This window comes from Mercenaria mercenaria, chromosome 4, assembly GCF_021730395.1.
Source record: "Mercenaria mercenaria strain notata chromosome 4, MADL_Memer_1, whole genome shotgun sequence".
Classification (NCBI taxonomy): Eukaryota; Metazoa; Mollusca; class Bivalvia; order Venerida; family Veneridae; genus Mercenaria; species Mercenaria mercenaria.
Window position 1 is genome coordinate 72,921,793 of NC_069364.1, and position 27,836 is coordinate 72,949,628.

General features: G+C 34.5%; 1 protein-coding gene and 1 long non-coding RNA gene across 2 annotated transcripts; both read left to right on the top strand.

Annotated features, from left to right (window-relative positions):
• Nucleotides 1–2,434: 2,434 nt before the first annotated feature.
• LOC123552135 (transmembrane protein 216-like) lies at nt 2,435–27,570 on the top strand. Its single transcript, XM_045341545.2, has 6 exons — nt 2,435–2,478; nt 18,364–18,380; nt 20,669–20,762; nt 23,096–23,188; nt 25,460–25,661; nt 26,532–27,570. Exons 1-6 carry the CDS (start codon nt 2,445–2,447, stop codon nt 26,545–26,547), a joined length of 456 nt encoding a protein of 151 aa, XP_045197480.2. The 5' UTR covers nt 2,435–2,444; the 3' UTR covers nt 26,548–27,570.
• On the top strand, nt 20,769–23,089 carry LOC123552136 (uncharacterized). Its single transcript, XR_008370688.1, has 3 exons — nt 20,769–21,414; nt 21,504–21,800; nt 21,844–23,089. It is a non-coding gene; the product is annotated as an uncharacterized LOC123552136 (long non-coding RNA).
• Nucleotides 27,571–27,836: the final 266 nt, after the last annotated feature.

Genomic DNA, 27,836 nt, shown 5'->3' on the forward strand with positions numbered 1-27,836 from the left:
AGAGAATTATATTAAAATACAAGAAAACAAACTGTCAGTACATATGAGTAGCCAGGATTTTTTGGAAGGGGTTTGAAACCGAGCGGTAAAAATGAGAAAGGGGTAGGTTATGGGTGCCTTCCCAAGATTAAAAAAAAACATGAAAGTTTTTCGTGCAAATTGACCTATATCTTAGTTCTTATCAGATAAGGGATTTAAATCGCTTATTCAAAGAAACCTTTGCAGAATTATAAAAATTACAAAATGTTAAATGTTTCTCAGATGTGGCTGTTAAGTGATCTTTTCTTGATGAATGAATATGTCTGCTTCATTAAAATCTCACATAAAGTAACGCACGGTTTCGGTTGTAATAAGCTGTCACCATTGAACATATTTTAATTAATTTTTGGTTGTCAATATTTTAAACATTGTGAAAAGGATTGGATTAAGCAATAGCTGTACAACTTCGCATATAATTTCAATGGTTTTATTCAAAATAGTGTTTACCACTATAATATGCTTTTTTAATCAAAACCCGTCATTTTCAACAAATAGCAAAATGAACCTAAAGTCATTTTACTTCTTAAATGTCAAAGATTCTACAACAACCGATTTTTCCATGTCACGGATCTCTGTCTACAGTTTTACAGATGCATGACTTTTCTGCTTCTTTGGGATGATGGAGTCCACTCAATGTTCATGGGTAATAGAGTTCCACTTAAGTCAGTGCTATGGGGTCATGATGGGTGTTGCACTTTCCACTACCTGCCATGAACAGACTCGATCAAAGCGAGTCTGCTATTATTTTGCTTAGTTGCATTTTATGCTGTCAAATGATCTTCTTACAGATTTTATTAGGAATATAGGTAATTTGGTTGGACATTTCATTTTTGCTATTAACTTAAATCTAGCTGTTTCATAATAATAACGTTTTAGACAACATAACAGATACTATAAAAAAATAAGTTTAATTTTGAACAGACATATCATTTCTATAAAAACGCCAACTAACTTTCGTTTTCTATGACAGCTATTAACAAAGATATTGTCTTGAAATCCGTGACACTTTGCCAAGAACTCTATTACCGAGGCTCGTCCATAATCATTTCTTCGTGTGACCGATATCCCTAGAGGTGAGTATGTCAAATAGATATGGATCAGGGCAAGTGGCATTTGTACCGAAGTTGGTTATTTTATAAAGCAACTTGCAGGGCGCTCAAACCGTATAATATGTAAATGAAAAAAAAAGCAATGTGTATGTTATTCCGATGAAGAAGTTTTTATTTGGGTAGATAACCCAGTTGAATCAGACAAACTGCCTTCATATAATTCCAAATGCTTGGGAAAACCATTGACAATAGTTATACATTTATGTAAAAGGTCGGAGAACATAATAGAGTCTGATAGGATAGGGTCAGCATGCTGTATGTTCCACTCTGATTTAACAAGGTCATTAACAGTCATAATAAGTTTGTATACATAGGATCCTTTTCCTTGGAAACCATGTTTGAAATGGTACAAAATGCTAAAGTTTGTAAAGTGTTTTATAATTGATGAGGATACTATATGCCCCAGAGTTTTGCAAAGTACACATGTAAGTGATACGGACATGTACTTGGCTGGGTCTAACCTGTCACCTTTCTTGCACAAATGTATATTATATTTACATTTGCTTTATTACACTTTGAAGGTAAAGATCCCCCATCAATGGATTTCTGAAAGATATTTCTAGGATTGGTCACAGTGGACAGTTCTAAACATAGTTGATTTGATCTTGTTTGGCCTGCATGCCTTAAAAAGGTTGAGTCTTAATAAAAGCTTTTCATTGCCATTGGCGTTTACTTGGATACTTGGCATTCTTGGGATGTTTTAACTGTCTTCAGGTTGCGAATTTTGTTTTGATAAGCTATGTCTTGGAGTTTCATCATGCAGTAACATGCTAAATTTAAAGGTGATTTTCGGCTGAAAATGTCTTATTTACAGGTTTTTTTTTTAAAGTTTCACAGGAGTGAACTTTGTTGAGGTATTTTAAGGGTGACAGGAATGCTGACCTTTGTTCTGAATGCTTGAGGAGGGTGTATAACTTTTGGTGTTTGCTCTTGGTGTAGAGAAGGGGAGGCAAAATGCTATTAAGTAGATGAAAGCTGGCAAGCGAAGCGAGCAGAAAGATACAGTTCTAAATGGCATTACAAGTATAGTAATGGAATAAAATTTGCAAACATTGCTGTGAAATTAGGGGTGCTTTTGAATCTCTCGGCTAGGCCCTTGCAGTATCTACAAATATTTTGAGAGCTGAAATATTTTGATATAGCAGATAACAACAGATAATTGTAAAAGTAACGTATTTTGTATTTATTTGAATAACATACCTACTCATTTGTTTATTTTATCCATTCAATGCCGCAAAAATGTTCATGCCGATTTGGGACCGTATTTCGTAATGTGCTCCGCAAATTTGTTTGAAAATGGCGGCCACTCAAACGCCAAGACCAAATCGAGGTATTGTTTTTGTGATGTTTGTGCAGATCTGTGATGTAACACGCTTTTCATCAAACAAAATTTTAAGGATATATTTTTTTTGTATTTTTGTACCTTTTCTAGCCTAGAATATTTCATATCAAATAAAAGAAACTAACAAACCCGAAAGTCTGCATGCGCGAACATGTTCAATTTAGTGGGTGGGGTATCGATAAACTATTTTAGTATGGGTTATTTAAATGGACGCATTCGTCGAGAAGGATAAGACGCTTTCCTACGGAGGTGAAGGCCCCTGGTTCGTATCCTGGCTACTCCCATTGCAGTGTGTCCTTGGGCAAGGCACTTTATCAGGTCCCAGAAAAGTCACAAATTAGCTATATAGCTAAATCTAGCTATATATAGCTAGAAATAGCTATAAAACCAATAACAATTGTTTAACATATGTGTATATTAAATGTAAAATAATTGTTATCCCATTCAAATGGTTTATGAGACAGAAGACAATCACAAAGAATGGAGATCTATGCAGTTTCAGTTTCAATACATGTTGCGAATTTCTGCGATTAGTCATTTATAAATTTGTCTTATACTACAATGATTATCACAAGTGAAAAATTCAGTGATGATTTATCGCAAAATACTGCCACAGTTATTGAAAATGTGGCTACAAAGATCTTGGATTTGTGTTATTGTCTTTCATCTTATAAACCTTTCGGATGTAATTATGACCATTTTGCATCTTGTTTTCACATACTTTGCATTATTGGTATTGGTTTTATAGCTACTTCTAGCTATATATAGCTAGATTTAGCTATATAGCTAATTTGTGACTTTTCTGGGACCTGTTTATCACGATTGCCTCAGTTGACCCAGCTGTAAATGGGTACCAGCAAATTGCTGGGGGTGAGGTATAACTGGTTTTAACTGTTCATAATATAGGGTCGCAGAAAAGCTCTATAGAGCTTATGTTAATTGTTTCCCCAAGCGACGGTAAATAAAACAAATCTTGGACATTTCGACCCCAGGACATTTCAACCCCAAAATTTAATTTTCTTGGACAATTCGGCCCCAAAGACATTTCGACCCCCTAAAATTTAATTTTCTTGGACAATTCGACCCCAAGACATTTCTAGATATGGCACAAAATGTGAATATAATGGGCTGTAAATGGACACTGTGCACTGACACTAAAAGAGTACAGTAACCAAAGCAATATAGTAAGTAACCCCAGTAACCAAATGCATATAGTAGGTTACAAATGGACACACTTGTGCAAAGGTGCACATTTTGGGCCATATATGGACATTTCGACCCCTCAGAAATAGTTGTATGTTTTCATTTTATATTTCTTCCATTTTGCATATTTTAGAAAATATGAATAATATATAGATGTAGCCTGGTTTCTCATGATACCGGGGTACTTAACATGCGCAAAACGAACGAAACTAAAGAAAACAATTCACCTCAGTTTTTTATTTCTTTGCTGCTTCCTACATCCTTCCTCATTATTATAATGAATTGAAAGCTTTAATTATCTGGTTATTGTTTATTAATTCCCGACGAGTATGATGCCATGTTGAAATCTGACAAGTCAAAGTTGTTTCCCATGATACAGGTGTAATCATAAAAAAGTGTCAACTATGAAACTATGAAAAGCCTGATATTAATATTTCTCAATACTTCAGGTAAGTTTACAGTCTATGATTTCAGACAAATTTCAAGTTTTTTTTTTTAACACAAAAAGAACACTGAACAATCCTACATTTAGGGTGCATATTACCAAAGATATACTTTTTCCAAGTGATATCTACATCTTTTCTTTTAGACCTAGATCTATCTAAGTCAAAAATTTTGGCAAGAATTTTACCAGCTACCATATTAAAGAGTAGCAAAGTTATCTTGTGAGAATATACATTAAAATCTTTTTTAAATGACAGACCCATATATATCAACTGGGGCTTAATTGGGTATCATTACAGGGGTTCCACTAGACCTGAAAACCCAAGAGTCCCAGGACCCTTGGGCCCAAATTTTGAAGGGTCCTTTTCCGAAATACAGGAGTCCTGTCCCAACACGTCCATACAATTGACTATATTTTTTATTTAGTTAGATCTTTATACTAAGAAAACAGTAAACCCAAGCTCATGTTACAGCATAATAAAAATGTCAGTTTCAGGTCATATATTGTAAACTAATATTTATCAAAATTCATGTTATTTTGATTAGGTTTTGCTCCTCTATGTTTCATTTAATTTTTAATAACAGAACAGTGCTATAACACTCCATAAAAATGTATCCAAAATGTACTATCCGGATACTGGTACACTTTCGGAATGTCATCAGGAAGTAGTTTTTGCTCAGTGTACTTGGCCAACTAAGCTAATTCAGAGATAGATCCTCAAATAATGATGCTACTTATCATTAAAAACTGCATTGAAAGTCAGTTTTTTAAAGGAATTTTGGAAATATGCATATGACATCGGATGTAATTAGACTCGTGAACGGACATTCTTAACTTATTTTTGCTTTCAAAATTCATCAAAATTTGTGAAGTTTCTTGTTGAAATTACGGTATGACTACCAAGCAATGGTCTAATTTAAAGTTTGCATGAAAAAATCTTGCAGGGTACTTTTCACATGCTCGGTAATCAGCTGCTTACGATAATTTAATAATTGGCGCCTTTTTTGACAGTACACAGGATCAATACGCTTTATCAATTAATTTCAACACTTCGTTGATTCTTGTTACCTATGTGCGCTCGCCGTGACGTAACTTGCTGATAAAAAAATCAGCGAGGCATGTCTACAGGAGAAAGGGCGGGATTTAGCAGACTATCAAAGGCAGGAGGGCATGACCGCGAGTGTTTATTTTGGAATACACGTGTCTATCGTGGAAATAGTTTTACTGAAGGAATGAATGATAAGAGAAAGGATTATCAAAAATGCCTCCGGGTCCCGAAGGACGCACAGGCAAGTATCATGCCGGGTCCTTTGAGCGTCTTTTGAAAATCTCCCGGGTCCGGACCCGGGGTCCCGGGTCAAATGGAATCCCTGTCATTATATTTTGCATATTGCTGTAATTCCATTAATTTTGCCTTAACGGCTTGCCATACTTTCATTTCTAAGAAATGACCTAAATATAGAAACAACATGGCTTCCGGTTTGGTGACGTCATCAGCATTCTGTCAGACGATATTTTCGCTAAAAATTCCAGATGATAAACATTGTTTACAGGAGATATAGATGTTTTTTTGACACATGGGGTGGGGACCAAAGATGAAAAAATCATGTTTTAGATGTTTTTTAAAAAAAGGTAAATAAATCACCAGTAATCCTTACATTTTCACAAAAAAATGTGCGCTACGGAAGAGCGGCTTCCGGTTTACTCTGCTAATTATGTCAACATCCAGTAGGTGGGGCTAACATAAAAATCTCGCGAGAAAACTGTTTACACCGGTATCATGGAAGCCCCGGTACCATGAGAAAGGAGTACATATAAATATTCTATTTTTAAATGAATCATACACAAAATACATGTCAGTGAATAAACCGCGCTGACCGGAAAGTTTATTATTGGAACTAATTGAATTATTTCTTCATGTTTAATTTGATAATTTAAGAAGAAAATATATTATGAAAAATCAGTTTTTAAAAGAATTATATTATGTTTATATATGAATATAAAAACGTTTACTGCATTTATTGCCAAAGCACTATTAATGTCCTTTGAATATACGCGGCGTAACAAACACGTGCCTCTGATTAGTCCTGATAGAGTTTGACTGGATTATCACACCTATTGATTATATCAATTAATCAGTATATTTGTAAGCACGCACAAGTGACATGTGACAAATAATGTCTAAGGCTTAAAATAAAATTAAGTTTGTTTGACCTTTACCTACCGACCCGATAAAATTGCCCCGACTCAAATAATTTTATTGCATTCCTGAGAAAAGAATTATTTTTATTTTATAATCAGAGGGAAAAACTGGTTTTGGTGCTTGAAACTGGCGATTATTTTTTTTAACAAATGCATAAATAATTATGGCAAGTGAGAAAGTAACCCGCGGTCAGCTAGTAGAAAATCGATAAAGCGGACTGTTTATTATCTCATGTATTCCGAAAACGTGTCAACTTTGCCGACAACTTTGCCTAAGGCCATAGGATGCAGACGACAATCAAACCGCTTATAACCGGAAGGCAATCTGACAAAAGGACATAATTTTACAAATCTAGTATCTAAGTTACCCGCGAAACGTAAAGTGTACCAAGACGTCATGCCGGTAATTTTCCATTCCACGAGCACGTGCGACCTATCGTTACTTTTGTTTACACATACACAAAAAACGCGCATAGTGCATTCATTTTTGTTATTATTGCATCAATATTTTTAGCACCGCTTAAGAAGTAATATAGTTTGAATTCTATAACGATTTTAATAAGATATCGACAGGAATGTAGGCAAAATTCTATAAAAACGGTCAAATTTAAATTTAGTTCTTTGTAAAATTTCAAACAGTGCGATCTTAATTATTTATTTCTTCTAAGGGTAAATAAATGATAAATTCTATGGGCATAAAGTTCAGACTTTGACCAGAAAGTACAAAAAAAAACAGAATAAAAAAAACTTAAATAATGAAAGAGCGTCAGCAATTTAAATGCATGGTGTAAAACGATTTTTGGCAAACAGATTTATGTTAGTGCGGCAAAATAGCTCACAGAGGTAGGATATCCGCAATTATCGTTTGACACATTTACTTGTCAATTTATACAGGATATTGAATTCGCTTTAACAAATTAAAGAAGAAACTTTTTTATTGATTAATTTAAAGAACCGAGGCGGTACGATCAAACAGTGATGTGTCATATGGCACGAAAACATGACGTAATTCCATGACAATCTCGGGCAACTATACCGCTTTGATCTCCACTTCAGATGCCATGATACTGACACACTTCTTTTAGCTCTTCGAAGGGGGTGTTAATTGATGATGAAAACAAGGACATTGACTAAGTTTATCAACAGAATAATTACCGATAATCGTTTACGCTTTTTATTTTGCTTTCAACATTGGGTGGATTATGATTATTGTGTCCATATTTTTGGGACACTTTACAAAATAATCATTTTTCAGGAAATAAGTCTTGAGAAAGTGAAAATAACTAGTCCTAACACTTTTGGAAAATACGGTAGGGGCTAGACTTTGATTATTAATACTATCGATGCAATCGTTATGGAGAGAAACTAGATGGTGGAGATTACAAAAATACAGTGAAAAAAAAATGTCTGCTGTGAAAAGGAAATTTAAGAAGAACAAATATGATTGATTACAAAGGAAACATAGTGTACATGAGAATATTATTTGTCTACTATGTGTTAAATTATATTTGAAATTTGCTTGTACATAATACTGCTTTCATAACAGTGACAGTATTGCAGCAATTGACAGGTGAGTGGTGGGAAATTTAATTATCTGTGAAAATATATTATAAACTGACTTAATTGTTGATTTCAAAATGTCTTTAATCAGATATCGTTTTGAAATGCATTTGTTCGAAGTGAGAAAATCTCAGTTTTCGAATTTCAAGAAATTGACAAGAGCGTAAATGTGTTGAAATGTTACAGGCTAGATAGTTTAAATATTTTAATTTTGTTATGCCAGAACAAAGAGCCATAAAAATCTTATACTTCTTTTGCCAGGACAATAGCATAATAAATGTCTGATGTCGGAAAACCCAGTCTTGTTCCTGTTCTTAGTAACATGACCAATACGTGCAAGTAGCTTGAAGCTAAAACATTATCACTTTTGCTTGCATACTGCCATAACCATTGTAAAAACCTGATAAAACTCATAAAAAGTTATTATCTATTGAATTAAGCATCAAACACTTGTTGAAAATAAGCTGTAATTCAATAGTGTGTTTAGATGCCAAATATCGCGTATTTTCGTGACTGTATTGTTTTGTACTTTTAATTAATTTATTTATTTGGGTTTTACGGCACACCAACACAGTATAGTTTATATGGCACCAAACAGGACTACAGATTTTGGTTCCACATTTCATTTACATCGAAATTAAAACATGAGGTATGGAATCAAAATTTTGCATACCTGCTGGAATCACAGAGTTACTGCAAAACCAAGTGTTAAGACCCTATTAGTCGCCTCTTACGATCATGCAAGGATAAGGCAGTGGTTCCAATTCTTTTCATACACAGATCGTCCCAGAACCACATGGGGCTTGTACATTTAAGCGCAGATGTAGTGAAAACAATCATGAAAACACTTTTGATATATATATAAAGAAAAAGTGTAGACATGAAAGTGGTGAACTTTGCCTTATGTGCAAATTAAGTCTGTGCCCATATTGTGTGTGCATGAATAGGGCTAGGGGTTTATATATTGCAAGCATACATTTAACAGAGCATCTTCAGAGATTATTTACAAGCAATAGGTATTAATATATAGACTTTATTACTGAGACAACAAACATTTAAAAAACTAAAATATAATAAAATTATTAACCTACCTACCTACCCACTGTAAAAATACTGGGTCGGTAAAGGTCAAACAAACTTAATGTTAATTTAGGCCTAACAAGGTAAGTGCAGTTAAATATGATAAGCTTTTATTTAATTAAAAAGCTAACAAAATTATGGCGATTGTGGTTCTTCAACAAGTGCGCAAATTTCCCGTGCGCTCAACAAATTTTCAAATTCGTATAAAAACGTTTTGCGTATTTTATTTCCATTTTGTAAATTAATTATTTATTTGAGATATGATTGAATTCTATCTACCCTAAAAATATGATTTATTAAAGAAATACCTGTGTACATTAGAGAATTTAGGACATGGAAATTTCGAATGCACAAATTTCCAGTGCGCACGCCGATTTTCAATCATGTACAAGACGTAACGCGCAAAAGTATTTTAAGTTCTTTTTGAAAAATAATAATTTATGATACATATGTTTGAATTCAGTCATAAATCACTTCAAAAATACCATTTGTTGAAGAAATACGGGTGTATTTCGGTTATGGCACTTTCCCGCTTGGTCACCGAATTTCAATCTCTTATAAAATCGTTCTGCGTTAAAGAATTTTATTTATCCTTCTGAAACTTACTGCCAGTATTATTTATATTATACACGAATAATTTTGTGTTTGATATTTTACAACTGGATACACAGAACATAGTCAATTATTTAACAAATAAAAAGTAAAAAGCCTCTCTATACAGAGCTACAAGAGACAATGCATACTTAAAAGCTATCAGTCAATTTAAAACTATTAACACAATGTTAATAAAACACCTAGAATTAAAATACACATAAAATACAGAATAAAAAACAAGAGCTGCAGGTGGACAACGTGCTCGACTATTCTCAATGGACTTTGAAAACATTTGGGGTGGTACACAAACTTTAACATTACAATAAACATATTCTAAGTCGGAAAGGGGGCATAATTCAGTCAAAATGCTTGAAGGAGTTGCCTCCTCCTTTTTACAGTTTTGGGTCATGATGGTAAACAAGAATGCAAAATATCAAAACAATATCTCAATTGACTTTGAAAATATTTGGGGAGGTACACAAACTTTAACAATACAATAAACATATTCTGAGTCGAAAAGGGGCCATAATTCAGTCAAAATGTTTGAAAGAGATGCCTCATCCCTTTTTAGCTCGACTATACAAAGTATAAGGACAGCTATCCTACTCGCCCCGGCGTCGGCGTCTTTCCGCGTCCCCACCTTGGTTAAAGTTTTGGTGCACTTTCTCTTTTTTCAACTTATCTCTGTAATTACTGGATGGATTTGATTCAGATTTGAAATCCTTATTCCCCATCATCATCCACATCATCTAACATTAGGGCCATAACTCTGGCACCAATATTTCATGATTACCCCCCCCTTTCACTTAGATTTTCAGGTTACAGTTTTGATGCACTTTCACTCTATCTCTGTTATTACTGAATGGATTTGATTCAAACTTAAAATATTTGTTCAACATCATCACCCACATTATATGACACAAGGTGCATAACTCTGGCACCATTTTTTCATGATTTATTCCCCCTTTCTTACTTAGAATTTCAGGTTAAAGTTTTGGTGCACTTTCACTCTACCTCTGTTATTACTGAATGGATTTGATTCAAACTTGAAATAGTTGTTCAGCATCATCACCCACATCATATGACACAAGATGCATAACTCTGGCACAATTTTTCATGAATTATTCCCCTCTTTACTTAGAATTTCAGGTTAGAGTTTTATGCACTTTCACTCTATCTCTGTTATAACTGAATGGATCTGATTCAAATTTAAACAATTGTTCAACATCATTACCCTTATCATATGACACAAGGTGCTAACTCTGGCATCAATTTTTCATTAATTATTCCCCCTTTTTACTTAGAATTTTAGGTTAAAGTTTTGATGCACTTTCACTCTGTCTCTGTTATTACTGAATGGATTTGATTCAAACTTAAAATATTTGTTCAACATCATCACCCACACTATATGACACAAGCTGCATAACTCTGGCACCAATATTTAATGAATTATGTGCCCCTTTTTGCTTAGGATATACTTATATAGTGTTTTGATACATTTTATCTTTACCTCTCTTATTACTTTAAGTTGATATTTTTGACATAGACTCAGGCTATTGTGCAATATCTTCATCCACAATTGGAGTCATTAAATACTCCAGTGACAGTTCTAGTTTCCTCAGATGTGCCCAGTTTCACTATCCAGCATCGAAATAGTCGAGCGCACTGTCTCCTTTGACAGCTCTTGTTTACAGACTGGGGTCATGATGATAAACAAGTATGCAAAATATCAAAGCGATATCTCAATGGACTTTGAAAATATTTGGGGTGGTACGCCAACTTCAACATTTGTGTGACGCTAACGCCGACGCCGGGGCGAGTAGGACAGCTCCCCTATGTTTATAAATATAATCCGATGTCACCACAATGGCTTAATTGATTGTTAATTGCAATTGCGCACTGCAGATAAATATACACGTGCTGTATATCAACAAACAATTAATCAAGGTGAGATAATCCAATCAAAAGGTCATGTTTTTCTGATTATGATTTTAAATATCAATATAAGGAAGATGGTGACATCTTAAACTTCTTTGAGTTACATTATAATTATTTATATTTGGTTGAATCCCATAGAAATGAGATGCATATATCTTTCACAAAAAAATACAGTGTATATAAAAAACAAATAAAAATAAATAAATAAATGAATAAAGAGGTATTAAAGATGTGACTTTAATAATATTAAAGTTACTTTCATAATTAAAATCAACAAAATCGGCCCATGATTTGAATAATTTTTTTAATATATCCGTGTACTAAAATAGTCTTTAAGATGATTTGAAAATATAAATAAACACCAAGTATGAAAATATGTTATATGAAGGTTATTTTAAGATAGATAATCAGAACGATTTGTTCATAAATTATTTACGTAATAAACGCGGCTGATACATAAATCCCGTTATTTTCGTTAATAAACAAAAAAATTATAACAGATGATTATTTCGTTATTGTGAGATAAAAATAACTCTTTTTTCATATGAAGGCAGGTACTAAAATAGTCTTTAAGAAATTAAAAAAAGAATTTTAGGAAATAAAGAAATTTAGACAAATATGGCTCATTTTCGTAAAAAAAAAAACAACTTATTTTTGCAAAAATAACTGTATTTTAACATTTTAATTGGTAATTAAGCGTTATTACATTTTGAAATTGCTCAATTATCTATAGATTAAAGCTTAATTATAATAATGACGGCATGCTTAGATGTCTTCAGGCATATCATTGAATGGGGTCGAAATGTCCAGGGAGTTGGGGTTGAAATGTCTTGGGGTTGAAATGTCTTGGGGTCGAAATGTCTTTCTAGCAATAAAACTTACCTTTAACTTAAATTTCTCCCTTGATCTTTGATTTGAACCAGTGTTATAATTGATTATTTCACGTTCACAAAATCCTATAGACGAAAAATGTTAAAAATCGGGAGATTGTATTTCCTGATCATGAGAGTCGGGTTTTATAGTCCAGATCGGGAGACTCCCGCCTAAATCGGGAGAGTTCACATGTATGACTGTGGTTGATCCAATTTCTTTTAGTCTGATCATGACCTGATAAGCATAATGGGATGTTAAGAGTTCTACAGTTTTAAAACTTTTGCGTAAAACTTATCAGCCTTGCATAAAAAAAATTTTTACTGCAAAGCTGGAAAGATAAAAGTTTAAGGATTCAGGAAATAATTGCATTAGTCTCATTCAAAATGAGGAATTCGCACAGGAGGGCTTTGTAATATTTTATGATAACTGAAACAAGTTATGAAAGTATAAGCAATAACTCAAATTGGTTATAAACTGCGATAACTTGAAACAGTTACACCCCTGACTGCTTAAGTTGCAAATTTGTTAAACAGTTTTACAAGATACAAGATACAAATTTTTATTTATTGTCGGGTGTCAGCATTACAGCATTTCAACTTCAATGGGGGTACTCGAACGAATAGCTATTAGCTGACTTGTTTTGGGCAGAAACAAGGTTCTGTCCTCCATAACACTAGCGGTAAGCGTGTTTAGTACAAAACAATGTTTTTCCATCAATTATCGTGCGTGCGCATACCAGAATTTACTGTGTTGCATAATCAGAATCTACAAACAGTCCAGGCATTATGTAAAAATGTCATCAATCAGTGCGAGCTGTGTGAAACATCATCGTTCAATGCGTATTTACAGCAGATCGAAACTGAAAGTTAAAGAAATTAAAACTGTTGCTATTTCTACTTGAGATTTTGCACTCGCAAAATTTTGCAAACTTAGGCAAAAGTCACTCGCATTTTTCAAAATGTACTCGCATTTTGCGAGTATGCGAGCTTAAATTTGAACCCTGCTATATCATGTATATTGTTTCCCTCAATGAACTAGAATAAGATACTTGGTTCTTCTGCTTTGTTTATGGTGTAGGGCCTTTGACAGCCTTATTAGCTCGACTTTTCGAAGAAAAAGTAGAGCTATTGTACTCGCCCCAGCGTCGGCGTTACCGTTGGTTAAAGTTTTTGCTAAAGTCAAATATCTCTGTTACTATCAAAGCTATTGACTTGAAACTTAAAATAGTTATTTACTATCAAAGTCTATACCAGGAGAAACAATCCCCATAACTCTGATTTGAATTTTGACAGAATTATGCCCCTTTTTAACTTAGAATTTTTGGTTAAAGTTTTTGATAAAGTCAAATATCTCTGTTACTATCAAAGCTATTAACTTGAAACTTAAAATACCTATTTACCATCAAAGGCTACACCAGGAGAAACAATCCCCATAACTCTGGTTTGAATTTTGACAGAATTATGCCCCTTTTTAACTTAGAATTTTTTTTTTAAATTTTTGATAAAAAATATCTCTGTTACTATTAAAGCTTTTGACTTGAAACTCAAAATAGTTATTTACTATCAAAATCTACATGAGGAGACACAATTCCCATAACTCTGATTTGAATTTTGACAGAATTATGCCCCTTTTTAACTGAGAATTTTTGGTTAAGAGTTTTTAATAAAGTCAAATATCTCTGTTACTATCAAAGCCTTTGACTTGAAACTTAATATACTTGTTTACCCTCAAAGTCTACACCAGGAGAAACAATCCCCATAACTCTGATTTGAAGTTTGACAGAATTATGTCCCTTTTTAACTTAGAATTTTTTGTTAAAATTTTTGATAAAGTCAAATATCTCTGTTACTGTTAAAGCTTTTGACTTGAAACTCAAAATAGTTATTTACTATCAAAGTCTACACCAGGAGACACAATTCCCATAACTCTGATTTGAATTTTGACAGAGTTATGCCCCTTTTTAACTTGGATTTTTTTTTACTGGCAAAGCTCCAATTCAGAGTCAAGCACTGAGAAAAGTCGAGCGCTCTGTCTTACAGACAGCTCTTGTTATCAATGGTACCAGTTGTGTCCTTAATATGCTCAGCATTTTGAGGATAGAACAGGCTCTTCTCTCAAACTCGTAATCTCGCATGAAAGAGATGTGGAGACTGATGTCAAAATTGGTAGATTTTGTTTGGATTCACCTTAAATTAATTATTAATTAGTGTAAAAAATAGTAATTTTGTATCAGATATAGGATCCGATATACTATTTTCTGATTATACCTGTAAAGGGGAGCAACCATCTGTCATGTTGTAATCGATGAGTGTCGACAAATTTAATATTTCTGGTAAAATAAAGCAAAACCTCATATAAAATTCATACATGCCAAGTTCCCTGGACAATTTTCCAGGAGATTTCAGTTGAAAATCCAGTAGATTTTATTGAAACTTTTTGGTCAAATATAAAACTGTAAAAGAAATTAATTAAATTCCCCACCCCCTTCCACCACCACCCACTCTCAAGATGATATGCAGAGAGCTTAAACCATCTCAAGGTCACAAATTCAGCTAAACATCAAAAATGTCTGTCCTATTTTGTGTCTAGAGCATAACTTATTAACCATTCAATATATTGACTTCAAACTTTGGATGTAGCAATAGGTGAAAATCCATTTAGTTTCTTGCCCTTTAGTATCCTGTCACCACCACCACACACACATCCTGCACCCACTCCTACACACCAAAATATCTTTAATTTTTGCTTTTTCTTTTATTTGGCTTCCTCCTCCTCTGATACAGCCCTTCGGGAGTATATTGCCCTGCTTGGTGGAGCTCTTGTTGAGATCATGCAGTTAAGTTTCTTCATTGAAATCTTGCAGTGAGGTTTCTTCATTAAGACTGGACTGATATTTGGGACTCACAGATATGAAAGCTATGAGTCCCAAAAACTCATTATTTAAATTCATCACTGCAATTGTAACTAAAGAAAGCCAAATGAAATAAAGAATATCAGTGTTTTTTTCCACTGATTTGGGAATGGGGCCGGGGCCTTTACAATTGGGAAATGTGTTGTAAAACACATAAATTGTGAATTGTTAAAAGTCATAATTATTATGCCCCCCTTTGAAAAAGGAGGGGTATATTGTTTTGCAGATGTCGGTCGGTCGGTCGGAATGTAAACCTATCCGTTTCCGGATGATAACTCAAGAACGCTTGGGCCTAGGATCATGAAAGTTGATAGGGAGGTTGGACATCACCTGCAGATGACCCCTATTGATTTTGAAGTCTGTATGTCAAAGGTCAAGGTCACAGTGACCCTGAATAGTAAAATGGTTTCCGGATGATAACTCAAGAACACTTGGGCCTAGGATCATGAAAGTTGATAGGGAGGTTGGGCATGACCAGCAGATGACCCCTATTGATTTTGAGGTCAGTATGTTAAAGGTCAAGGTCACAGTGACCCTGAACAGTAAAACGGTTTCCGGATGATAACTCAAGAACACTTGGGCTTAGGATCATGAAAGTTGATAGGGGGGTTGGAAATGACCAGCAGATGACCCCTATTGATTTTGAGGTCAGTATGTTAAAGGTCAAGGTCACAGTGACCCTGAACAGTAAAACAGTTTACGGATGATAACTCAAGAACGCTTAGGCCTAGGGTCACAAAAGTTGATAGGGAGGTTGGTCATGACCAGCAGATGACCCCTGTTGATTTTGAGGTCAGTATGTCAAAGGTCAAGGTCACAGTGACCCTGAACATTAAAACAGTTTCCGGATGATAACTCAAGAACGCTTAGGCCTAGGGTTACGAAAGTTGAAAGGGAGGTTGGTCATGACCAGCAGGTGACCCCTATTGATTTTGAGGTCAGTATGTCAAAGGTCAAGGTCACAGTGACCAGGAACAGTAAAATGGTTTCCAGGCAATAACTCAAGAACGCTTGGGCTTAGTGTCAGGAAAATTGATAGTTAGGTTGGGCATGACCAGCAGATGACCCCTATTGATTTTGAGGTCATTAGGTCAAAGGTCAAGGTCACATTGGCCAGGAACAGTTAAATGGTTTCTGATCTTCTTGTCCAAAACCATAGGGCCTAGGGCTTTGATATTTGGTATGTAGCAAAATCTAGTGGTCCTCTACCAAGATTGTTCAGATTATTTCCCTGGGGTCAAATATGGCCCCACCCCTAGGGTCACATGGTTTATATAGACTTATATAGGAAAAAAAATTGAAAAACCTCTTGTCCAAAACCACAGGGCCTAGGGCTTTGATATTTTGTATATGACATCATCTAGTGATCCTCTACTAAGATTATTCAAATTATTCCCCTAGGGTCAAATATGGCTCCGCCCTGGGGGTCACATGGTTTACATATACTTATATAGGGAAAAACTTTGAGAATCTTCTTGTCAAAACCGCAAAGTCTATGGCTTTGGTATTTTGTAATGTAGCATCATTTAGTGGTTCTCTACCAAGTTTGTTCAAGTTATCCCTCTCGGGTCAAATATGGCCCTGCCTCAGAGGTCAAATGGTTCATATAGACTTATATAGGGAAAAACTTAGAATCTTCATGTCCATAACTTACATCATTCAAATGTGGACCACATGTATAGTTTTGAGTGGCAAGATGAACCTTGACATGAGTTGACCTTGATCTTGACCTAGTGACCTACTTTCACATTTCTGTACCTACAGCCTTCAAATTTGGACCACATACATAGGTTTGTGTACTGAAAAAAACTTTGACCTTGTTATTGACCTAGTGACCTACTTTCACATTTTTGAAGGTACAGGTTTCAAATTTGGACCACATGCATAGTTTTTTGTTCCAAAATAAAATTTGACCTTGATTTTGACCTAGTGACTTTGTTTCACATTTCTCAAGCTACAGCCTTCAAATTTGAACCACAAGCGTACTTCTGTGTACTGAAATGAACTTTGATCTTGAGATTGACCTAGTGACCTACTTTCACATTTCTGAAAGTACAGGCTTCAAATTTTGACCACTTGCATAGTTTTGTGTTCCGAAATAAAATTTGACCTTGATTTTGACCTAGTGACCTATTTTCACATTTCTCAAGCTACAGCCTTCAAATTTGAACCACATGCATAGTTTTGTGTACCGAAATGAACTTTGATCTTAAGATTGACCAAGTGACCTACTTTCACATTTTTGAAGGTACAGGCTTCAAATTTGGACTGCATGCATATTTTTGTGTTCTGAATTGAAATTTTACATTGATTTTTATCTGTTACCTAATTTCACATTTCTCAAGCTACAGCCTCCAAATCTGAAGCACATGCATAGTTCTGTTTACCGAAATGAACTTTACCTTGAAATTGATCTAGTGACCTGCTTTCACATTTCTCAAGCCACCGCTTTCAAATTTGGACCACATACACATTGTTTTGTACCTAAATGAAATTTGACTTTGATTTTGACCTTGAGCTAGTCTTGAAATTTGGAACATTCAAAAATTGCTCAGTGGATGGCGCCAAGATCAATCTGTAATCTCTTGTTAGGTTAATAAAAGGTCAAGGTCAGATTAAACCAGAATGGTAGTACTTTTGTTTACAGTAAGCATATAATTTCTGTTCCTTGTGCAATTACTAAATGCATCAAGGGGGGCTTTTTGTGTTCGAGGAGCTCTTGTTTGCTATTAAAATGTCACATTAAGACAAAAAATGGTCATAAAATATATCTTTATGCATTGAGTAAGCATATTGTCTCGTGTTTCAAGGTTTCATAGGTACAGTCTTATTTGAAAAAGTTGAAAAAAGTAGAAGAATTTAACTTTGGGAATTTTATCTTTGAAATTGGGAAAAAAACATACTATTTGCCATTGGGATTGGGGCCCTATTTTGGCCCCAAATTGACTAGAAAAAAAACACTGAATATTTGAAACAGAACAAAATTCTTCATACCAGTTTAAAGATAACGGCCTCTGTTTCAGAGGGCAGTGATAATTAATGACATAAATCTTTTCTTTTATTTCAGGCCAAGTTCAAGTGGTTGTATCCTTTACTATGTTTTGTCGTCCAGGTTGTTCTCAAGAGCATATTTTCATGTTTTGTCAACAAAAGTTCACCCAAAATTAAAACTAATCTTCATCTACCATAAAGTATATCCATGCCCAATCTATTTTTGTGTTTTTTTTCCCCTTAAGTATGTTGCAAGTTTGAGTTGTCACAGTATTGGCATGAACATGCATTTAATATATTACTTGAAGTACATGATGTTGAACATTCAGTAAGTAGCATGATAAAATAGCTTTTATTTCACCTTGTATTACATTGTGTAATTAACACACATTTCTCCTTGTATTTTTTTCACATAGGAATGGTAAGCCGAACAGTAATTCTATGTAAAAGATTTACATTTTCTTCATATTCTGTTAAAAGTCAGCAATACACATGCCTGTTTACCACAGTAGTGTTTTTAATATTTATTATGCCCCCCTTTCAACAAAGGAGGAGTATATTGTTTTGCAGATGTTGATCAGTCTGTCTGTCCGTAGACCAATTGGTTTCGGGATGATAACTCAAGAACGCTTGGGCCTAGGATCATGATGTTGATCTGGAGGATGGTCATGACCAGCAGATGACCCCTATTGATTTTGAGGTTAATACCTCAAAAGTCAAGGCTCCAGTGACCCGGAACAGTTAAACCGTTTCCAGACAATAACTTGAGAACACTTGGGCCTAGGATTTTGAAACTTGATAGGGAAGTTGGTCATGACCAGCAGATTACCCATATTGATTTGAGGTCAGTAGGCCAAAGGTCAAGGACACAGTGACCCAGAACAGTTTAACTGTTTCCAGATGATAACTCGAAAACACTTGGGCCTTGGATCATGAAAGTTGATCTGGAGGTTGATCATGACCAGCAGATGACTCCTATTGATTTTGAGGTCAGTAGGTCAAAGGTCAAGTTCACAGTGACCCGGAACAGTTAAACTGTTTGCAGACGCTTGGGCCTAGGATCTTGAAACTCATAGGGAGGTTGACCATGACCATCAGATGACCCCTATTGATTTTGAGATCAGTAGGTCAAAGGTCAAGGTCAAATGTCCAGTGCAGAGTTACCAAATAATTTCTGTTCCTTGTGTAGTTACTGAATGAATTAAGGGTGGCATTTCGTGTTCTATGAGCTCTTGTTTTATTGAATTGTCAATTTTCTTTAGCTGCCTGGTTTCAATTTGATAACTTTATTTCATAATTTGATAAAATCTAAGGATTTATACTCTTTTTAACAGATAAGTTTGATTCTATTGAAAGACTGTTTCATATATACATCAAAATGAAACTGAACAGCTGTCATTTATAGTTTTTTCAAAACTGGCTAAATCTTTTTACATAAAAGGTAGTTTTATGAGGTTGGAAATTTGGAAGCACATCGTATATATACTAGGGTACATGTAAGTTGGCAACAATATTAATGATGCTTGTATATTTAATCATATAATTACACCACTGTCCCTGTAGGGGAATAAATGGGGTAAATAATTTTTTAAAAAAGGAGACAAATTTGAAGTATATCAAATACTTGATATGACATAGTGCTTGACTCACCTTTTCCATATTAACAAGGTTTTATCCCCAATATCTCTTTAAACATCATTCCAAAAAACTCAGAGGTTGGTAACAGGAACCTTTTTTTCCAAAATAGTTTGATTAGTTTTGAAAAAAAAAAGTTTTTGATAGGGGTATTTTTTATAGTAAATTTCACCCATTTTTGACAGATTTCACCCATTTTTGACACTAAAATTCTTTAAAAAATATTTGACTATAAATTGTGAATTGATAGTTATAAAACTTGCAGAAGATCGTAGTTAGCATTTATCAAAGTAATTTTCTAGGAAAACTTCCCAAATTTTGTTAAACAGTTAAACTTTCAGTTTTGTTTTTTTACCAGGAGGGGAAGGGGCCCAGGCCTGTGATTTGGGGAAAAATAGCTCGGTATTTGGGCAAAGGGGAATAAAAGACCTGATGTAAAGTCAATTTTTAGGGAAAACTGCATGATTTAAAAGAAATTTTCTGAGACGAAGGGGCCTGTTAAAGGCCTCAATTATAGAAGGAAAAAAAAAACTGACTTTGCTTGATCACTGGACATTTTACTAACTAAAAACTAAAAATGGTGACCTATTGGGAGACTGATTTAAAAAAAAATGCCAGAGTTGATCAAATTTTTTTGTTTCGGTTTTGGTGTATATTGTGAAAAGGGCTTAACTTGTAACTCAATATTGGTTCTTTGGTGCTACAAAAGACAGAATTAAGCAATGTTTACCTTAACCAGTATATAGAGGTCATCATTGCCTTATGAGGTGTTACTGTACTTGAATGGCTGGTATTTTAGTCTCTTCTTTCTCTGTGAGATACTGCTCTTTGCTTACAAAGGTAAGATTCTTCCTCAATTTTCTTCTGCTCTTTGCTTACAAAGGTAAGATTCTTCCTCAATGTTATACTGCTCTTTGCTTACAAAGGTAAGATCTTCCTCAGGGTAATACTGCTCTTTGCTTTCAAAGGTAAAATTCTTCCTCAGTGTTATACATGTACTGCTCTTTGCTTACAAAGGTAAGATCTTCCTCAATGTGATATTTCTCTGTGCTTACAAAGGTAAGATCTTCCTCAATATTATACTGCTCTGTGCTTACAAAGGTAAGATTCTTCCTCAGGGTTATACCGCTCTTTGCTTACAAAGGTAAAATTCTTCCTCAATGTTATACATGTACTGCTCTCTGCATACAAAGGTAAGATCTTCCTCAATGTGATATTTCTCTGTGCTTACAAAGGTAAGATCTTCCTCAATTTTATACTGCTCTGTGCTTACAAAGGTAAGATTCTTTCTCAGGGTTATACTGCTCTTTGCTTACAAAGGTAAGATTCTTCCTGAGGGTTATACTGCTCTTTGCTTACAGAGGTAAGATTCTTCCTCAGGGTTATACTGCTCTTTGCTTACAAAGGTAAGATTCTTCCTCAGGGTTATACTGCTCTGTGCTTACAAAGGTAAGATTCTTCCTCAGGGTTATACTGCTCTTTGCTTACAAAGGTAAGATTCTTCCTGAGGGTTATACTGCTCTTTGCTTACAGAAGATTTAAGATTCTTCTCAGGGTTTATACTGCTCTGTGCTTACAAAGGTAAGATTCTTCCTCAGGGTTATACTGCTCTGTGCTTACAAAGGTAAGATTCTTCCTCAGGGTTATACTGCTCTTTGCTTACAAAGGTAAGATCTTTCCTCAGGGTTATACTGCTCTTTGCTTACAAAGGTAAGATTCTTCCTCAGGGTTATACTGCTCTTTGCTTACAAAGGTAAGATTCTTCCTCAGGGTTATACTGTTCTTTGCTTACAGAGGTAAGATTCTTTCTCAGGGTTTTACCGCTCTTTGCTTACAGAGGTAAGATTCTTCCTCAGGGTTATACTGCTCTTTACAAAGGTAAGATTCTTCCTCAGGGTTATACTGCTCTTTGCTTACAAAGGTAAGATTCTTCCTCAGTGTTATACTGCTCTTTGCTTACAGAGGTAAAGATCTTCCTCAATAACACATTTTTTGGTTACAAAATGTAAGTTCTTCCTCCATGAAACACTGCTGTTTGTTTATAAAGTTCTTTCCTTGTGAGATTCTGCTCTTTGATTATAAAGGAAATTTCTTCCACAGTGTTGTGCTACTTTTTGCTAATAAAGAATTTTTTTCTGAAGAAAACTGCTCTTTGCTTATAATAGAAGGTTCGTCCTCTTTGAGGCTCTGCTGTTTGATTGTAAAGGAAAGTTCTTCCTACTTGAAAGACTGCTCCTTGCTGATAAAGGGAAGTTCTGCATTACTCCTTGCTTATGAAGGTAATATTTTCCCTTTTTAGAAGCTGTTCTTTTCCTGTGTGATACTACCCATTGATTATAGAAGAAAGTTCTTCTTGTATGAGGAACTTCTCTTTGCCTATTAAGTAAAGTTGTTCACTGCTCTTTGCTTGTAATGTAGAAAGCATTTCACTGCTCATAACTTTAGGAAAGTTCTTCTCTTTGGTTATAAAGGTAATTTCATATACACAAATGATTGGTGTATTAAATGTTGTTACTGCCTCAGTAGCCTAGCTCGAGTGCAAGAGGTCATAGGTTCGATCCCTGACCGCGTCAAACCAAAAATGTAAAAAATGGTACTAGTAGCTTCCTTGCTTGGCGCTCAGCATTAAGAGGATACTGCTGGGACTGGTCAGCCTGGTGTCAGTATAATGTGACTGGGTGGGGTATGATGTTGGGTATTTACAGCATGATATTCCAGTGAGACAGCTCTATAAAGTTGGGCACACACATTAAATGTTGTTTTTTTATTTTGGGCAGGTAAGTGTCCTCACTAGCAAGTGTCCGATATATAATGTATAGTTGCAGTAATTACTGTCAAACCAAGTTCAAGTTGCATGTTATTTTCATGCTTTAATGTGATAGGGGTCTTGAAATTACGGTATTTTCTTATGAAGTAATGAAATAAATAGAGTTATAAACTTATATGTGTACCTGTATTTATCTATATATATTATAATAAGCCACATTTGTCTAATAAATTTTCATGTTTGCAACACATTTATGTACATGTTTAAACCTTCAGGTTGAGGTTTTACATTTACATTTTGAATGTGTACTGCTAAATTGTGCAAAATTTGTTGTGTTTTCAATTTTGACATCTGCAGTGCTTGCAACCACTCTTTTGTTCAGAGTGTAATTTAATGTATTTTACAGGAGAAACATTGCCGTATGCCACTGGTGTTCTTCCAGCTGAAATCTGTTTAGTGTTTATACTTGCTGGCATCGAGGCACTCCGATTGTTCTTTGGTAAGATCTTTCACTTAACCATTACCCTGCTTAATTTCTAAAATGGACTGGTCCATCTTTCAATTTGGACAATACCATTAGCTGTTAAAAATGGTGCTTTACTGCTTACCAAAAATGGATGTGCAGGCTGATCAAGATCTACACTGGTCGCAAAGGCAGAATCAATCGTGTCCAGCATGATAGGGATTAAAATTGAACGTGTTCTTATCAATGAAATGAAATAGGAATGATTACTTTGTTTCTGTTGAAGGTAAACTGCTGCTAAATATACAGTTTTTGTAAACACTGATTTATAATTGACAACCTAAATTCAAATGGAAGTAGATAAATTAGTAATACAAATTATTTAAAACCATGTTGAAATGCTATTCAAAAGCTTTACAACTGGTAGGCATTTGTGTTAAAAAGGTAATACCAACATTATTTTTAAAAAAAGTTCAAGAAAGTTATATTTTTACAAAGAAGCTTTAAAGAACCCAGTAATTCCATTTAATGGTAGTGTGACATCTTCAGTGGGAAAACAGGCTGCAGCAATACTGAATTCCTTTTCTGATACATGTTGAATTCTAGACAAGATTATATCTATGTCTCTACATGTAGTAGATTATTTCATAGAACAATACAGAAATGTTGTATGGTATTTTGTATGTTATACTGTAGATCAGTATAGAGTCGTTTACGGTATATGGTGGATCAGTATAGAGTTGTTGTATTGTATGAAGTAAATCAGTATAGAGACATTGTATGGCATGCAGTAGATCAGTATCCAGACATTTTATGGTTTACTGAATATCAGTATAGAGTCGTATGATGTACTGTAGATCATTTTTAGCTCGACTATACGAAGTATAAGGAGAGCTATCCTTCTCGACCCGGCGTCGGCTTCTTTCCGCGTCCCCACCTTGGTTAAAGTTTTTTATACTTCCTCTTTTTTTCTGTTATTACTGAATGGATCTGATTCAAACTTAAAATAGTTGTTCAACATCATCACCCACATCATATGACACAAGGAGCATAAGTCTGGCACCAATTTTTTATGAATTATGCCCCCTATTACATGTACTTAGAATTAAAGGTTAATTTTGATGCATTTTCACTATATCTCAGTTATTATGAAATGCATTTGATCAAGTTTGAAGTAGTTGTTCCACATCATCACCCACATCATATCACACAAGATGCATAACTCTTGCACCAATATTTAATGAATTATGCCCCCTTTTTGTTTAGACTATACTTATAAAGTGGTTTGATACACTTTATCTTTACCTCTCTTATTACTTAGTATTTTTGACACAGACTCAGGCTATTGTGCAATATCTTCCTCCACCATTGGAGTTAATAAACACTCCAGTGACAGCTTCAGTTTCCTCAGATGTGCCAGTTTCACTATCCAGCATCGACAGCTCTTGTTGAGTCATGGTATGGTGTACGGTAGATAAGTATAGAGTCATTGTATGGTATATGATAGATCTGTACACAGTTGTTGTATGGTATACTGTGGCTCAGTACACAGTTGTTGTATAGTATACTGTAGATCAGTACGCACTGGTTGTATGATATTCTGTAGATCAGTACACAGTTGTTGTATGGTATACTGTGGCTCAGTACAGTTGTTGTATGGTATACTGTAGATCAGTACGCACTGGTTGTATGATATTCTGTAGATCAGTACACAGTTGTTGTATGGTATACTGTGGCTCAGTACAGTTGTTGTATGGTATACTGTAGATCAGTGCACAGGATCAGTGCACAGTTGTTGTATGGTATACCGTAGGTCCGTACACAGTCGTATGGTATACCGTAGATCAGTGCACAGTTGTTGTATGGTATACTGTAGATCAGTGCACAGTTGTTGTATGGTATACTGTAGATCTGTACACAGTTGTATGGTATACTGTGGCTCAGTGCACAGTTGTTGTATGGTATACTGCGGCTCAGTACACAATTGTTGTATGGTATACTGTGGATCCGTACACAGTTGTTGTATGGTATACTGTAGATCAGTACACGGTTGTTGTATGGTATGTGGTAGATCAGTACACGGTTGTTGTATGGTATGTGGTAGATCAGTACACAGTTGTTGTATAGTATGCTGTAGATCAATATAGAAAGATTGTATGATATACTGTGTGGTATAACACAAAATAATTTAACAAAATTACCAAAGTTACAGTAGATACTTAATGTGAAAACTGCACATTTGTAATAACAGTATAGTGCATAAACAAATTGACTGAAGGTAACAAAGTACAACTTGTTTATTTTCAGCAAGGAAAGGTAACCTGACAGAGAGAATTGTTGGTGTGATAGTTTCCATATTGTTAAGTATTCCAGCACTGCTTGGTGCCATATTTTACCTGTACTGGCAGACCTATGTGATGAGAGCAGACATTATACTGGCTGCTATACAGTTAGCTTTCATTGGTTTTGAACTCATCTTTGGTATTGTGTCAATCATAACATTTGCAAGGTAAGTTGTTGTGGAAATTAAACATAGTTGAAAAATGAAATATGTTCCATTGTTTATTTTTAACTCTAAACTTTTCTTGTTTAAATCTGCATGCATCGAGATTTATGTAAAATTTATAGTAAAGGATTTTGTTAACCTTTACCTGCTAAATTTCTAAAATGGACTGGTCCATCTTTCAATTTGGGCAAAACTATTTATTATTCAAAGGGGTGTTCACTGAAAATTTATTGACTGAATAGCGAACAGTGCAGACCATGATCAGCCTGCACAGATGTGCAGGCTGATCTTTGTCTGCACTGGTCACTAGGGCAGAATCAGTTGCCGCTAATAGGCTAAAGGTTAAGTAATTGCAAAAGATCAGAATTTTTATATTGTGAACTTTTGATCTACAATAGCATTCTTTAAGTAAAAAAGTAGGTAAAATTCTCTCAAAAGCTTTAGTTCAGCTATTGAAATTTGATATTAATTAAATAGGATTTTAGCTGTTATTTGTATTGTACATTTTTAAATATCTGTTTAAACATTACTGGTTTGTCATTTTCGATACCTAATGTCATTTTCTGTCTTGATTTTGTTTTCTTAATAATTGGTGATGATATTGGGGCATGCTCCTTTAAGATAAAGACTTTTTTAAGAACACAATAGGTGTAACTTTAACATGCATTTACTTACAAAGGACAGAATTTTCTGTGGTCTTCCTCTAAGAAAAATGTTTTTTATATAATAACTGAAAATTTCAGTACCTTAAAATGGAAGAAAAATGTTCAGTTGCATCCCATACAGTCTTGCCTCAGTTCTTTCAGATGAATTGATGTCATAAATCAGTGTAAACAGACATAACAGTATGCAATATTTACCTTATTTTTTCAGAGCTGCACCATATTAACCTTTTGTAAGATGGGATAGCATTATAGAATCTCCATATTGACTAGCAAGTTAGAGGTATGGAACAAACAGCCTGAAACAGGAACATTGATCTGAAGGGAAATTTGTTTGTGATGCGTATGTCCTGACTGTGGAAAACTTTAATTTTGAGACACATGAATCTTCTTAGATACTGCTAGACATTTAATTTCATTCTTATAGAAAGAAAGCATTTTACATGAAAATGAGCAAATTAAAAGAAAACCTTGAAGCATTTTGTTCAGTGTTTAATACATATAAAATTTTCGCATTGTAAATTCTATAACACACTTCTGTACTGTTAATTTAAAATCTTTAATGTGAAAATATATTTTAAATCTTAGTAGTTCAAATAAAGCTTGCTTTTGATCCATGATGCTTAAAAAATCCACTGAAACAGTGCTTACATTATTTAAGTAAATATGCCTTTTGATAAATTGTATATGCATCGAATACCTTAATACATGTATTTTGAAACATGAAAGATAATGATTTATTTTAAACAGGAAGAGAAATAAGAATTTTTTGTTAGTGTCATTAATGCATGTGTTGTCATAATATGAATGTTAAGGTATTTGACCCTTAATTTAACATTCAACAATTTCTGATTCATTAAGTATTCTTAGGCATTCTTGGGTGGTTTTGAAAGCCATTAAATTTTACATTTTTATGTACTTGTATGACTGAAGTATACAGAAAAAGCACAAGAGTATTTGTAATTGCACAGAAATTGCAGATTGTCATATCCGATACCTTTATTTGAGCCCCACCATGAGAAAACCAACATGTGCATTTGCGCAGGCTGTTCTGGATCCATGCTGGTCGCAAATGCACTATGTTGGTTTCCTCATGGTGTGGCTCATTTTATTTTTGTACATAAATGTTCATCCGCATAAACTAACAAGCAGCTTCATGGCTTCATACCCAGACATTGTAATGTATACATATTTTAGTGTACATACTTTGTAGAACAGTCTGTGATATTTATTAAATATTTGAAAATTGATTTCGTTGTATTGTGTATATTCATTTAATTAATTAATGTATGTCAGATTATATGAAAAGGTTTGTTTCCAGTATTTTGTCTCCTCTGTATATACTCCCCACCTAACAAGTAGTTGTAGGGGTGTTAAACTGGCAACACATTCTGTAGGAGGGGCCTTGTGGCTGAGTGGTTAAGGTCATTGACTTTAAATCATTTGCCCCTCACCAGTGTTGGTTTGAGCCTCACTTGGGGGATTGAATTCATGTGAGGAAGCCATCCAGCTGGCT

Excerpts from the sequence above, each read along its gene's own strand:
- LOC123552135 (XM_045341545.2), top strand. The coding sequence starts at position 2,445 with ATGGCGGCCACTCAAACGCCAAGACCAAATCGAG. Across the intron at positions 20,763-23,095 it reads ACTGCTCTTTGCTTACAAAG|GAGAAACATTGCCGTATGCC; the intron begins GTAAGATTCTTC and ends TGTATTTTACAG. Across the intron at positions 23,189-25,459 it reads GGCACTCCGATTGTTCTTTG|CAAGGAAAGGTAACCTGACA; the intron begins GTAAGATCTTTC and ends GTTTATTTTCAG.